Source organism: Chenopodium quinoa, unplaced genomic scaffold, assembly GCF_001683475.1.
Source record: "Chenopodium quinoa cultivar QQ74 unplaced genomic scaffold, ASM168347v1, whole genome shotgun sequence".
NCBI classification, from domain to species: domain Eukaryota; kingdom Viridiplantae; phylum Streptophyta; class Magnoliopsida; order Caryophyllales; family Amaranthaceae; genus Chenopodium; species Chenopodium quinoa.
Window position 1 is genome coordinate 365,317 of NW_018744100.1, and position 13,906 is coordinate 379,222.

The 13,906-nt window shown below is 34.0% G+C and overlaps 1 protein-coding gene across 3 annotated transcripts; it reads right to left on the minus strand.

The window, feature by feature from the left end:
- Positions 1-282: 282 nt before the first annotated feature.
- LOC110692257 (U4/U6.U5 small nuclear ribonucleoprotein 27 kDa protein-like) lies at positions 283-9,959 on the minus strand. 3 transcript variants are annotated; one of them, XR_002505440.1, is made up of 3 exons: positions 9,258-9,959; positions 1,462-1,520; positions 283-729 (listed from the first exon to the last, which is right to left on the minus strand). XR_002505440.1 is itself a non-coding variant. In XM_021869254.1 (2 exons), exon 1 carries the CDS (start codon positions 9,907-9,909, stop codon positions 9,277-9,279), a length of 633 nt encoding a protein of 210 aa, XP_021724946.1. In that variant the 5' UTR covers positions 9,910-9,959; the 3' UTR covers positions 283-729; positions 9,258-9,276. The 3 variants fall into 3 exon arrangements, 1 of the variants encoding a protein (XP_021724946.1); XR_002505439.1 differs by having other exon boundaries at positions 1,462-1,580; XM_021869254.1 differs by lacking the exon at positions 1,462-1,520.
- Between the last annotated feature and the right edge of the window lie 3,947 nt (positions 9,960-13,906).

Genomic DNA, 13,906 nt, shown 5'->3' on the forward strand with positions numbered 1-13,906 from the left:
GACAGTGAGAAAAAGCTCAGGTGATTAAAGCTTCCTTCCCAATTTTAAGAAATCATGAGATCGATTCTCATCACTTATTCTCGTGACTCTCTAAATACCAAAAAAAAATACCGAATTTGTATACTACTAACATGACTAAGAAATTACTTGTCATTTTTGCAGTAATTGAGCAAAAATTCCTGTATGATACAATCTTATCCCCAGACATATCTTGGTTACATAGAGAATATTGTTCTCAAAGTAACCTTCATATTGATAAACTGAGAATCACATAAATCGAAGAAAGGTGAAGGGGTCTTTGCTCATTGTTTGCCTTAGCCCTAGCGCAAAATAGCAAACCACTGGAAAACAAGATTCTCTTCTAGATACTACTGTCATTAGCATATTTGGAAACGGCCGGATCATTTCGGCAGACTAAACTAACAAAACAACGTTACGGAATGAGGGGTTTTCTTGAACCAACTACTCCAATAGGGACTGAATGACATATACTGGTTATAGATCGAGCTGAGAGTTGGGACGCTGCATGATCAAGCAACAAGGCTGAAATTTACAGCAGTGTTGTTAACTTATATTGTTACAACATGTTCGAGAACTCCAATCCTTGACGATTTCTCTTGGTATCTAACAAATGAATTACAACAGTATTGGTAAATTTCCGTCTGATCCTGGCTTTCGCTACTGGTTGCTGAAGTCAAGAATCTCCAAGGATGAACACGATTCACGAACCTGGAATAGAAAGTTTCACACATTAACAAGATCAATCAAGGATTATCACGTGGTACATACAATCCTCCTTAACCTTATCAAAGACATTTTTCATCCAAATGATGATGTGCTGACTTTTAACAATATTAAAGTGTAATCTATATCTATATATCGACATATGATTAATAGACTTATTGTGGCCCCAATTAATTGTGGCCCAAGCCCAACTACTTCCTCCAACATTACTTGCTAGATGAAAAGACTTTTCAATACCAAAACCTTTTTCAACATCATTTAAGAACCTTCAATAAATCAATACCCATGACTACCCTTTTTTATTACTGATAATTTCATCACTCAGCAAACTCCTAATTGCTCGTTTGATAAGCGGTCGTAAATGGATTCATATGTAATTTTGTAAAGAAACAAGGAAAGGACAAGCCCTAAAATAGAAAGGCAGACAATTTTTTGGGATGGAGGGATATGTTGAAACAAGGACAGGCTCTATTTAACTTACAACTGTTCCAAAGCCCCTGCCCGTCGCATAAAAAAAACAAGTCATCCTAAAAAGACCTCTCCATAGTAATTACTGGACAATTAGCGCAAATAAGATGGGTAATGACCACAACAATTATAATCGTTCACTTTACTACTTGAGACCCAGCATACAACTTCACAATAAAAAAAAATCCACTTGGAAGTAAATATTTCTTCACAAAGTCCATGTTATCAACCATTCAGAAGACTGTTTACCTTGCAAGTTTTTGAAAGTTCGTTCATTCTGCAATTGCTATCTTCAAAAAATTTAAACTCTACAAAATGCACAAAACAAGCTACATAGGCTTCATTCAGTCTGAATGTAACTGCAAATTCTGTATCAAACAGAAAAATTCAGGAACGCAGAAGCGTCACAAATTACTAATATAAAAAACATGAATTGCATCAGCTTCTAGTTAAGTAGTTGCGCTATTTAATGATTAATATCAAGATCACATGGTCCCTAATAATTGGAAAGAAATAAGAAGACAAAGCATACTGGCATCAACAGCCAAAGATACACCATTCCAACTAAAACTAGCACGAGTACAAAGACAGTTCTGATTGTCAAACTTCCAGAACCCCATTTCCTAAACCTTCAATCCTATATAGAAAACAGAATCATCCCTTCAGCGTATATATACTTCCATGGATTATGAATGACGTAAGGTGCACAAGTGGATATAACATGAATATCCAGTTCAGAAAGTTTAGAAAATTCTTTGAGTTCCCCCCCCCCCCTACCCACAGCAAATATGGCTTTTTCTTAATTAAATGTACCACCTTCATAACTGCATTGCATAAGGAAATATGCCAGTACAGATTATACTAGGTGAAGTCTCAATCAGCCTCCAGTCCAACGCAATTTCTAGAACAAATTATATTCAAATTTCTTTTAATGTAATATATTGCGCATCACTGCACCATTAGGTACAATCACATCCAGCAATTGACATGTATAGACTGTAGCACTATCGCATACATTTTCAGGTGCCACCATTCCTCTTCCATTCCTGAAGTTTTTAATACAACAAATTTCCACTAAGAGAAACTTAAAGCCATAGATAGATACACAGGCACAGAAACTATTTCAAGAGGAGGGGGGAAAAAAAAAACCAAAGGCTCAAGACCAAAGCTATAGAAATAGAAATATATCAAATGCAAGAATAAAGGGATCCACTTTACTTCCAGGCTCAAGACCAAAAGCTTTATTCAAAAGGGTTGTACAGTTTCTGCAATAGCTATACATAAACACACTGAGAAAGGGGCTTTGTTTGGTCTACACTTACTCTAAGAAACTTTAATTTCTTTTTCTTTTCAAGGGGCGGAACCTTTAGTTTCTAAAGTCCGAGAGTATAAGCGTGTAAAGTTATTAACATTTACAGTTGTCAGCAAACCCTCCCTCCTTTCCTAGAACCAATGCAAGTGGAATCATACACCCTCCTTTTTAAAATCTATGCAGGTGAAGTATCTAATCAGAAAAGAGAGAAACAACACAAAAGTGACCCGCCCCCAAAAGCACAATTTTCCTGATCATCTCCTTCACCTTCCCACCACCTTTCTTTCTCCTATGGCTTCTCCACCATCTCCTAAAATCAAATAACTCTCTTCTCCTCACTCTTTCTCTTATTTTTTTTCAATATCCCACCTTCTTCCTCTTTCTTTCTCCTAAACTCGTAATCTTCTTCACACCATCACTTGTAAAGCTCCAATGGAGAAGATTTCAATAAAAATAAATAAAGAAATGCTTAATCTAAAAAGCTACACAAAACTATCAATTCACCTTCTTCTCTTTCATATCCTTAGAATCACAATACAAAAACCCTATCTCACCACCTAAACAAATTTATCTCTCCTCCTCTACTGTACTCCATAACGCCACCTAGGGCTTCAAAAAACCACAAACATCAACACAATTTTCCTTACTCTTTCTCCTAAATTCCTGAGGTATTTTCTACATTTCATCTCTCCTGATACCAGTAAATTTATAATCTGAAATTCCACACACAACTCATCTGGCAAAATCCATGGAAATTAAATCCACTTTATTGAACCTTCCCTAGTGGTCTTTGCCACTTTTTTCTTCTTATTCGACCACCTAAAGATCTTTTTCACGTCCTTATTCAACTTATCCCTCCACAATGCATTGAATAAGGAGAACTATAAGCTTCTTCCATCTATTTGATGTCTCCACGATGTCGTGGAACACCATTTTTCCTTATATCAAATATTTCGGTGTACTGGGTAAGTGAATTAGGGCTTAAAGAATGATCCACGATTCAAGTCATTAATTTTATATTTCTTTGCCTTTTATATCCATGGCATGCCAAATAATATTAGTAATAAAATCACGCACAAGTATAACATCTGTTTTAACTAGTCTTTCATGATAGAAGTGTCTTCTTACTGTTTCCATCATGATTTGTGATAACATAAACTATAAAGTAAACATATACAATGAGAAAGTTCCGATTTCCACGAGTATAAATCCAAAACTCATCACCAAAATGAATTAATATTATTTGGTTTTTAAAAACAAATTATGTTCATTAGTGTAAGTATAGGTCCGAATATTTAAAACAGATGCTATACTTGTGCGTGATTTTATTACAGATATTATTTGGCATGCCATGGATATAAAAAGGCAAAGAAATATGAAATTTATGACTAAAGAACCATAGATCATCCTTTTAGCCTTAGTTCACTTACCCAGTACACCCATGTATTCGATTGAAGGGAAGATAGTGCGTTCCACAACATCGTGGAGACATCAAACAGGGATTGATGGCGTTCCACAACATCGTGGAGACATCAAACTGGGATTGATGGTGTTCCACAACATCGTGGAGACATCAAACTGGGATTGATGGAAGAAGCTCATAGTTCTCCTTATTCAATGCATACTGGAGGGGATAAATTGTAAAAGGACATGAAGAACATGAAGATCTTTTGGTGGCCGAATATGAAGAAAGAAGTGGCAGAATTTGTGGCAAAGTGTTTGATCTGCCAAAAAATGAAGATTGAACACTGAAGACCATAAGGGAAGGTTTAATCCTTAAGAGGTGCCGAAATGGAAGATTGATTCAATTTCCATGAATTAGTCGAATCAGTTCTGTGGAATTTCAGAAAATGAATTTAGAAAATTGGAAAATTATTATAATTATCGAAAATTCAATAGAAAAGATACTAGGACTTTAGAACATTAAACAGCCAACTATAGTGCGAACTCCCTAATTTCCTCTATTTTATAAGAATATACTATGCAACAAAAGATTTTCCAGCAATAGAACATGAATATACACCCATCTAACTCTACACCGTCTCCGACATCCCATTAAATTATTAAATAATGAGACTTTAGAACATTCAACAGCCAAATATATACTTCCTCCGTCTCTTTTTAGTTGATACGGTTCTTTAGTCACGTTTGCCTATGCACAACTTTAACCATTCATATCTTACCGATAAGCAAAAGTTATGAAAATTTGATATTTTGAAAATATATATCGTGACGAATCTAACAAGATCCCCCATGAGTACATGACTATATTTTTCATTACGTATAAAGCACAAACACGGTCAAAGGGGAGTGCGAATAGTGCTAAAGTCAAAACGTGTCAACTAAAAAAAAACGGAGGTAGTATATAGTTTGAGCTCCCTAGTTTCCTCTATTTTATAAGAATATACTATACAACAAAAGATTCTCCAGCAATAGCACATGAATATACACCCATCAAACTCTACGAAGTCTTAGGCATCCCATAAAAAAAAGAGGCTTAAGAACATTAAACAGCCAAAAATAGTGTGAGCTCCCTAGTTTTTTCTATAATATAAGATATACTATGCAACAAAAGATTTTCCAGCAATAGCACATGAATAAACACCCATCAAACTCTACGAAGTCTTAGGCATCCCATAAAATAATGAGACTTTTGAACATTAAACAGCCAAATATAGTACAAGTTCCATACTTTCCTCTATTTATAAAGATATACTATGAAACAGTGTCGCCTTGTTACATTGCAAAAGGAAGTGATAAGTATATGATATAGATACGATGCCATGCCAAGAAGGCTACTCATCCGAAAGGGAAAAACTGATTAAACTTGCATTGCCTAAGTTGTCTGATGTCTCCAAGCAGAAGCAAAAGAACAAGTCATTAAATAAATTTCCACAGGCTAATGCAGAAGCCACATATCTTAGACAGTGCATTTCGTTGGTATCTCCCAAGAGCACAATTGAAAGTTCCAAATAAACATCTCGCCTTCTTACACCATAAAAGATGCAATAAGAGGATTAAGAATCAAAGGAAGATGAAAAGGATGGCTAAACAGAAAAAAGAGTGGCTTCCCAAATCAAAGTAACTGATTATATCCACCAGAACACAGGGGGTGAGGGAATGAGACACTTGCAAGGTAAACTTAAATGCTAGTGTTGAAGCCACGAGTTCTGGAAAACACATCCCACTAATTATAACCAACCCTTGTCCTACTCATCTGGGCTACAAGAATGCTATAGACTAAATCAGAAACAAATCAAATGGAAAGAAGAAAATTTGGGGAAAGTTTGATAGTTGATTGTAGTTAAATGTGAATAAATTATCAAACGGTGGCTTACAATCCTAGACCTTCTCTAGTCTCCCACTACAAAATAATCAAAGTAAACCAAACTCACAAAAATGTTCTTATTTTCTCATTAAATGATCTATATATAGCTTTTCTCACTTCCTTTCTTCTCATACCTCTAACCAACTGGTAGCCTTCTCCAAGTTTGTAACGACAAATTAATTTCCTTTACCATGAGTGCCCCTTCCCCCTAGGCTAGTCCATTACAAGAAACAAGCAGTTATGCTCCATAGAAAAACACCATCGCCATTTATTTTACATTTTTACTACCAAGGAGATATTACTGAACACAAAATTCCATAAACTGAGAGCCCATTCTTCTGTAGCCACATTGAATCCCAACCCACCTATCTCTTCTATACTCTCTAAACCTGTGCCAAACAACCGCTAAAAATTTCCCATTAAGTTTTTTACCTTCTCAGCCATGCCCACAAAGACATTACATGGATGAAAATAGCAGCAGAAGAATACTTGGCAAATATAGTTTGGTTAGCATATACAACCCTATGGTGAAGACTAAACCCCTTCACCCATCCATGATAGACTCTCCAAAAGGGCCCGACAAGCAATTGTTCTAGTTACCTCCGAAACAAAAAAGGAAATTAAGATTTATACACCTAAGCACAATAATGTAAAGTACAAACATATGCATTGACCAATGCCAGCCTAAAATTTTACCACCACTATATTCAAGTCATGCGTTATAGAAAGGAGAGGCTCAAAAAAGCATCCCTAAACTTCTCAGGGGTCATTGAAAAGAAAAAAATTGCCAAATCGAAAACTGAGGTTCGTTTGGCATTGCTGTAGTTTTCTGTTTTTTAGTTTTTTGTTTTTCAAAATCGTATAATATATGTCATATAATGAATCAAAAATTAGTCAAAATATTAAAATCTTGAAAACTAACAACAAAAAGGTAACAGAAAGGCAGAAACACCTTTTTCTTGTTTCCTGTTTTTGGTTTTTTGTTTTAAGAAAATAAAATAAAATAAAATAAAATAAAACTGAAAATAAAAAACAATGCCAAACAAGCCCCGAGAAATTAACTGCCTCCCTCCACTTAGTTTTAAATCACTGACACAATCAACAATACACCCTATGAATCCATGATCAGGCAATCCAAGACATACACCAAAAGGAAAAAAGGACATCCATCAATGAGGATGACCCCACTGATGCCCAATTCCTTACACTTCATCCATCCCAAATTATTTTGTAGTCGGAGTTTCTAAATCTCTTGCAACGATTTGTTACCTTACACGTGCTCAGCTCAGCTACTCGGCATTTTAAAAGCCTCCTTCATTATACCCTAAAACCATCTAAGCCTCTTCTTTCAATCTTTTATATCTCACCAACACAGATGTTGCAATCATACTATGTCTAATCATGTTGGCATTAGTTTTATCCATCCGAATAAATATGCAAATTTGATACCAAATTCTCATCTTACCCATTATTAGCCGATACTGAGAATAATATGCCGGAGAATCCTTGCTACAAATTCCACATTAAAAAGATGAAGGTTACAGAAATGCGCATGTTAAAATGGATGTGCGGGAACAATCTAAGAGATAGAATTAGAAATGAGATTATTCACAAGAAAGTGGGTGTGACATGACAGACATTGCAAACAAACTAAGGGAAAATCATTTAGTTCCGGCATGTAAACAGAGACCCGAGGGTGCACCGGTACAAATAGTGGAAGAATGGGACCATGGAGAGGTTAAACGATGGAGAGGGAGACCGAAAATAACGTGGTTGGAAGGAGTTAAGAAGGATATGAAGTATATAGATTTGCATGAGCATGAGACATTTGATTGTAAGGGATGGAGAAGGAAGATTTTTGTGGATAATTATATGGAATAATCATTTTTTATTTATGTAACCGACCCCACTTATGGGATTAAGGCTTTGATTGATTGATTGAAAGTCCACACTGGATAAGGAGAACCCAAAACTGAAACGCTAAGCATACCTAATCATTGATTGAAAGTCCACTTATGGGATTAAGGCTTTGATTGATTTTTGTGGATGACTATACGAAATAATCATTTTTCATTCTACTTCAAACGGATGGCAATGCATACCTAACTTGAAGAATTTCATGGATTCCTCATGATTAGGGAAATGCTTAGGAAGAGAATGAATGACAAGCATATTAAGAGCATTAAGATAACAAAAGGAGTGTCACTTTAGTACTAGTATGATAATTGAAGAAACTTCATACTTCCTCCGTTTTAGTAATATTGCAACAATTGGATTTTTGTACTATTCATCATGCTTGTTTGACCACAAATTATGATTTATACGTAAAGTAAAATATAGTCATGTGAGGTCTTGTTAGATTTGTCTCGTAAAATACTTTCACAATATCAACTTTTTATAATTTTTACACTTATATAATTATAGATATTTAACATATAAAATGTGCTTTGGAATGCGTAATTTCATCTTTGTTGCAATATTTGTGGAACAGAAAAAGTATACTATTTCTCCAAGAATAAACCCATAATAAAACACAATGAGATAAGTCCAATTCAATAGCTAAAATCAGCATACTTACAAAAAAACCTCACTGCTAAAAGAGAGCCCATAACCTATGTTTTGAACTTAACGCACATGCAAGGTGCAACACACGAGGTTTTATGGCTTATATTTAAAGGCACAACGTGCAAGGTGAGCATGTGTACTAAATCACCTTACTAATCATAGAATAGAATAAAAATGACATTGTTACTGCTGAACCTTGATGCTAAAGCCCCAATGAATTTGTGTTAAACCTCACATTAGCTTTTGCATAAACCTAACACATGTAACACCTAGAAGTTTTGGGGACACTAGCCCCTATTTTTAACCAGTAGCGAAGAGGCAACTCTTAAGCCAGACATTATGCGGAGTACTTCATTTTGTACAACTAAGACGCAACCTAGGTAAGTAGTGATTTGTCCGAAGCACCCACCTATAGGTATTTAAGGTCCAACAAACAGAATATGTGATGGTATATGGTTATGTGCGCTCGGTATCCGGTTACTCCATGGTGCCTCTGCCTCATTTAACTAACATTATTGGTAAATTTACGTGACTTTCAAATCAAGTTTCTTCACCGTATATGCAATTGTTCTCCAAAAAAAAAAAAAAAAAAACAAAGACATTACATAACTCACTCCCACACTCCCAAACCAGAATTTCTAGACAAAATTTCCATCCATGATTCGAATACGCGGTAAATACATAGGCCAAATCTAGTAATCCGATGACAAAGATTTTCACTACACAATAATGTCTAACTCAATAAAATTCATAATGCAATAAAAACATATTCAAAGCAACAAAAACATAACTAAAAAACATAAAATTACAAATTCAACAAAATCAATTGTAAACCCTAACCTTGAGAAGTGAAGAAACCCTAGCGATTGCGCTCAGCAGGCAAAGGACGATTAAATCCACCTCTACGATTCATATACTGTCGAGGCTGACGCTTCGTAACAGCACGAACACCACTAACATCAGCACCAGGAACAGGCTTCCCTTTCGTACTATCAAACCCTACTGGAATCCCTAATTTCTTCATCATCTCAATTTCATCATCTTCACCACCTTCTTCACCAAAAATACCACCATTATCATTGTTCTGACTCTTCTCTCTATCCTCTCTTCGATCCGATTTCTTCTTCTTCTGCTCCTTAGCAATTCCTTCGACGAATTCGGAGACGACATTGCGATCGGTGTCATCGTAGTCGTCATTCTCTCTCCTACGCGAGTGGTGGTGGTGACGGCGGGACCGGTCGACGGAGCGTGACCTGGAGCGGGACTGTGCTTCGGATTGTGACCGGGAGCGGCGGCGCCGGTCTGGCGAGCGTGAGCGCGAGCGGCCGTGGCGGGAGCGTCGGTCTCGGTGGCGGTCTCGATCGTCTACATCTCTCCGACGGTCACGGTCGCGATCGCGGTGGTCGCGGTCTCGGTCTCTGTCATCGCGGCCGCGGTGGTCACGGTCTCGGTCTCGGTCGCGGTCTCTTTCCTCTCGGCCACGGTCGCCCATTTGATGGTTTTATGAGAGAAGGTTGGAACTTGGGAGTAGAGTGAAGTGAAGTGAAGAGGACTTTAAAAACTTTTGAAGGGCTTTTATGGTTTTATTATTAACTTCCATTCTAGAACAATACTCCCACCGTTTTTATTTACTATGTAAGTGCCCCAGTGGCTCAGTTTGATTTTGACACTATTTATAGATCGCTCAAAGTTTAGTTTTCAAATATCAACTTTTTATAATTTATACTATTAATAATTAAAGATATATCATTAGTCAAAATTGTGTATTAACAAGTGTGCCGGTCAAAATAGGACACTTAAATAAAAACAGAGGGTGTATATATAATCAATATCATAATATATTTGTGTAATATATTTTCTATATTCATACTAACACCATGTTTAGGGAAATGAAGGTGAGGAGAGGGAGAAGACGAGCTTTCATTTTCCTTTCAAATAATAGAGGGATTTGGTTTATTAAAAGGGAATAATAAATCTATTCAAACAAAAAAAAAAAGGGAATAATAAATGGATCCTTCAATTTCCTCCCTTTACTCCTTACAATAAGTATCCATACAAAGAATGATGCATTTTTTTTTCTCTATCCAAACATAGTGTAAGAGAATAATATCTTTAAAATTATTTAAGTTAGTATGATTTGCTAAATATTACTGAAATAATTTCGTGAATATACCTTATGTTAAAATATCTTTTAGGAGATTGTTTCTTATCTTTAGTGTTTAAAGTAGGTTATCCCTGTGTGATGCACGGTTAGAATTAATCTTTCTTGTAATTTGTGTTTTGTTGCATTACATTGTACATGAAGATTATAATTAGATATGAAAATAATTTACATTTAAGGAAGGTAATAAAATATTAAAACCGCAATCAAACATCAAACAAATTAGGTATGTGAAACTATAATTTAGGAGAGAAACTTGGTTAATTGAATTTTATATAGACACTTATACATTGAAGTCAAAAGTGTAGATTAAAAATAAAAATTAAAAAATCATTAATAATTGATAACATAACACATATAATTGGCGGAAAATTTTTTAATGTGAAAATGTCACGTAGGATAACAACTGTCCCCACAAACCAACACAAGTCCTTCCGCCGCATTTTGTCCTACGCTTAACTATGGAGTATCTTAGCATATGAGCTCCCTAAAAGAAAGATGCACCTTGTTGGTATGAGTAGTATATTAAACTCCTTTAAAGCAATCATGAGGGGTATTACAGGTTGAGGGTTGATGATGTCGGCAATGTTTTGTTTTATTAATAGTTAATAGATTAATAAAAAAAAATGTTTGATATTAGAGATCTTATCCATAAATCTAAATGATTTTTATTGTTATAAACTAATGTGATTTTTTTAAAATAAATCCTAGATATCACAACAACCAAAAACTATGCATCGCGCAGTTTATATGTAACTAGGTTAATTAGAACCCGTGCAATGCATGATTTATATAAAACTTATTTTTGTAATTTATATGTTTAAAAAAAATGGTTATTAAACATGAATGTAAATAAGAATTATGTACAAAAATATTTGTAAATTTAAAATTTCATCAAAATTATGATATACCGCTTAATACATATTTCAATATATGAGGTCATTTATTAGTGTGCCACTATTTAAAATTGTTTTAATTTCTTAAGATAAATTGATAAGTTGTAGTTGTAACGTAGAAGATTCTAATATTCAAATTTTTAAAATACTATCTCTGTATTTTTTTTAATTGACACGTTTTGATTTTATCATTATTCACTCACTCCCTTTTGACCGTGTTTTGTGCTTTATATGTAATGAAAAATATAGTCATGTGGGATCTTGTTAGATTCGTCATGATATATATTTTCAAAATATCAACTTTTTATAATTTTTGTTTATCGGTAATTAAATATATTAATGGTTGAAGTTGTGCATTAGCAAACGTGACTAAAGAAACATGTCAACTAAAAAGAAACGGAGGAAGTATTAAACATGGTAGCTAAAAAAAATGACATCATTTTTGCATTTAGTTAGTTGATACTCTAGTTAAAAAAAAATGTTAATTGAAGTGATAAACAAGCCATACCTAAAACTTATTCAGCAACTTTTGTGTGTGGCAGGCCACATCGTGTGGCCAGTTGACACACACCAAGTAACCCTTGATCGATGAGTAACCTCTGACTGAGTAACCCCTAACCGACTAAGTAACCCCTGACCAAGTAACCCCTAACCGACTTAGTAACCCCTGATTGACCGAGTAACCCCTAACCGACGAAATAACCCCTAACTGACTTAGTAACCCCTGACTGAGTGAATAATTCCTATAACACTAACAAAGTAACCCCCATAATGGTTGGGGGTGGGACCAACCACATATAAAAGTTTGTGAAACTTATTAAAAGCATCGATGAGAGTTAGGATAGAGTAGGATATCAAAAAGATGAGAATTTTAATAAATGTAGACATTCATTCATTTCTTGAATATTCTAAAGACAGAGGGAATATCAACAATATAAGATAGAGGGAATATCAACAATATAAAGGTTTTTATTTTTTTATTTTTTTTACGGGATATAAAGGATAGGTTGGTCATGAAGTTAAATTAAAAGATAAAATTCATTTATTTAATTCTAATTCTAATTCTAATTCTAATAAGTTTAAACATATCAATATTGGTCTAATTAATTTACAGAGTTAAAATAAGATAGTTAAAAGATTAATTAATATATCTTTGTACATAAAATATCCTACTAAAAAAAATCAAAACATTAATATATTAAAATACAAAGTATTTAATCAGTAAACCTTATTTAAATTAAAAACACAAAACTAAATACTCCTCTTTATAATATAATAATATAATAAGAAAATCTGAAAATACTTATATTAAATTGATTATAAATTATCTTAACTTCACATATAAATTGAGTGCACCAAAAAAACACTTCACATATAAATTGCGCCAAAATTCAATTTGGAAAGTATTTTTTTAACCAAATTTGAAAAGTGATTTTACAAGAATACACATATTTGTTAATTTAGATTTCATTTGTAAATGTCATATGACTTTTTATCAATAGATTGATTTGTTTAAGAAAAAAAATAGTTACCAAATAATCTACTCATAATTAAAAAAATAATTACCAACCCTCCTAATTTATCTCTATCTATCCTTAAATGAAGAGATTTCGGTAAAAATTAACAAATGCCCGGGGTGTTAGATAAGATGATTAAAATTAGTGTTATTAAATTGAAATAAAAATTATTTACACCGAAAATTAAATAAAAATTATTTACACCGATCGACGCGTGATTTTAACATACATTCTTAAATTTATTCCATTTTAAGAAATATTTTAAATACTTATCTAAGCCCCGGATGCATGTTAGCAAGATCGTTTCACAAATTAAATAGCATTAAAAAATCCTACTATATGTATGTTTCATTTAATTTCTCATTATATTTTTTCTCCTTCACGTTGAAAAACCACCAAATAGAACTAATTCCCCACACAACCACACTAGCTAAGTACTTTCTTCATCCATTTCAAATTAGTTGATATATTTCCTTTATCAAATTTACCAATACATAAATTTAATTGTAAATATTTCTAACTATTGATAAATAAAAATAGGAAAAATTGCCTAGAATAATTCTAACTTTACCTCATTCGCCCAAAATAATCTCAACTTTTGATTTCATTTTTAATAATCCGAAATGAATTTTCTTCCAATGGTCCCAACCGGTCATCCAACTTGTTATAACAAGTTACCTGACATGTGTCAGGACATGATTGGGTAAAAAAATAAAAAAAATTTTTTTTTTTTAAAAAAATTAAAAATTATAAAAATCTAATTAAACTAAAAACCCACCACCCCTTCCCGGCAGCCCCAACCACCTTCTCTGGCCCCACACTCCCATGCAGCCCAAGGCCCCCGCCCCTAGATCTAACAAGATTGCATGTATATGTGTTTTTCTTATTTATCAATCAATAACATAATACTAAAAC

Bases quoted from the DNA above. Each gene is read 5' to 3' on its own strand.
- LOC110692257 (XM_021869254.1), bottom strand. From the start codon at position 9,909: ATGGGCGACCGTGGCCGAGAGGAAAGAGACCGCGACCGAGACCGAGAC.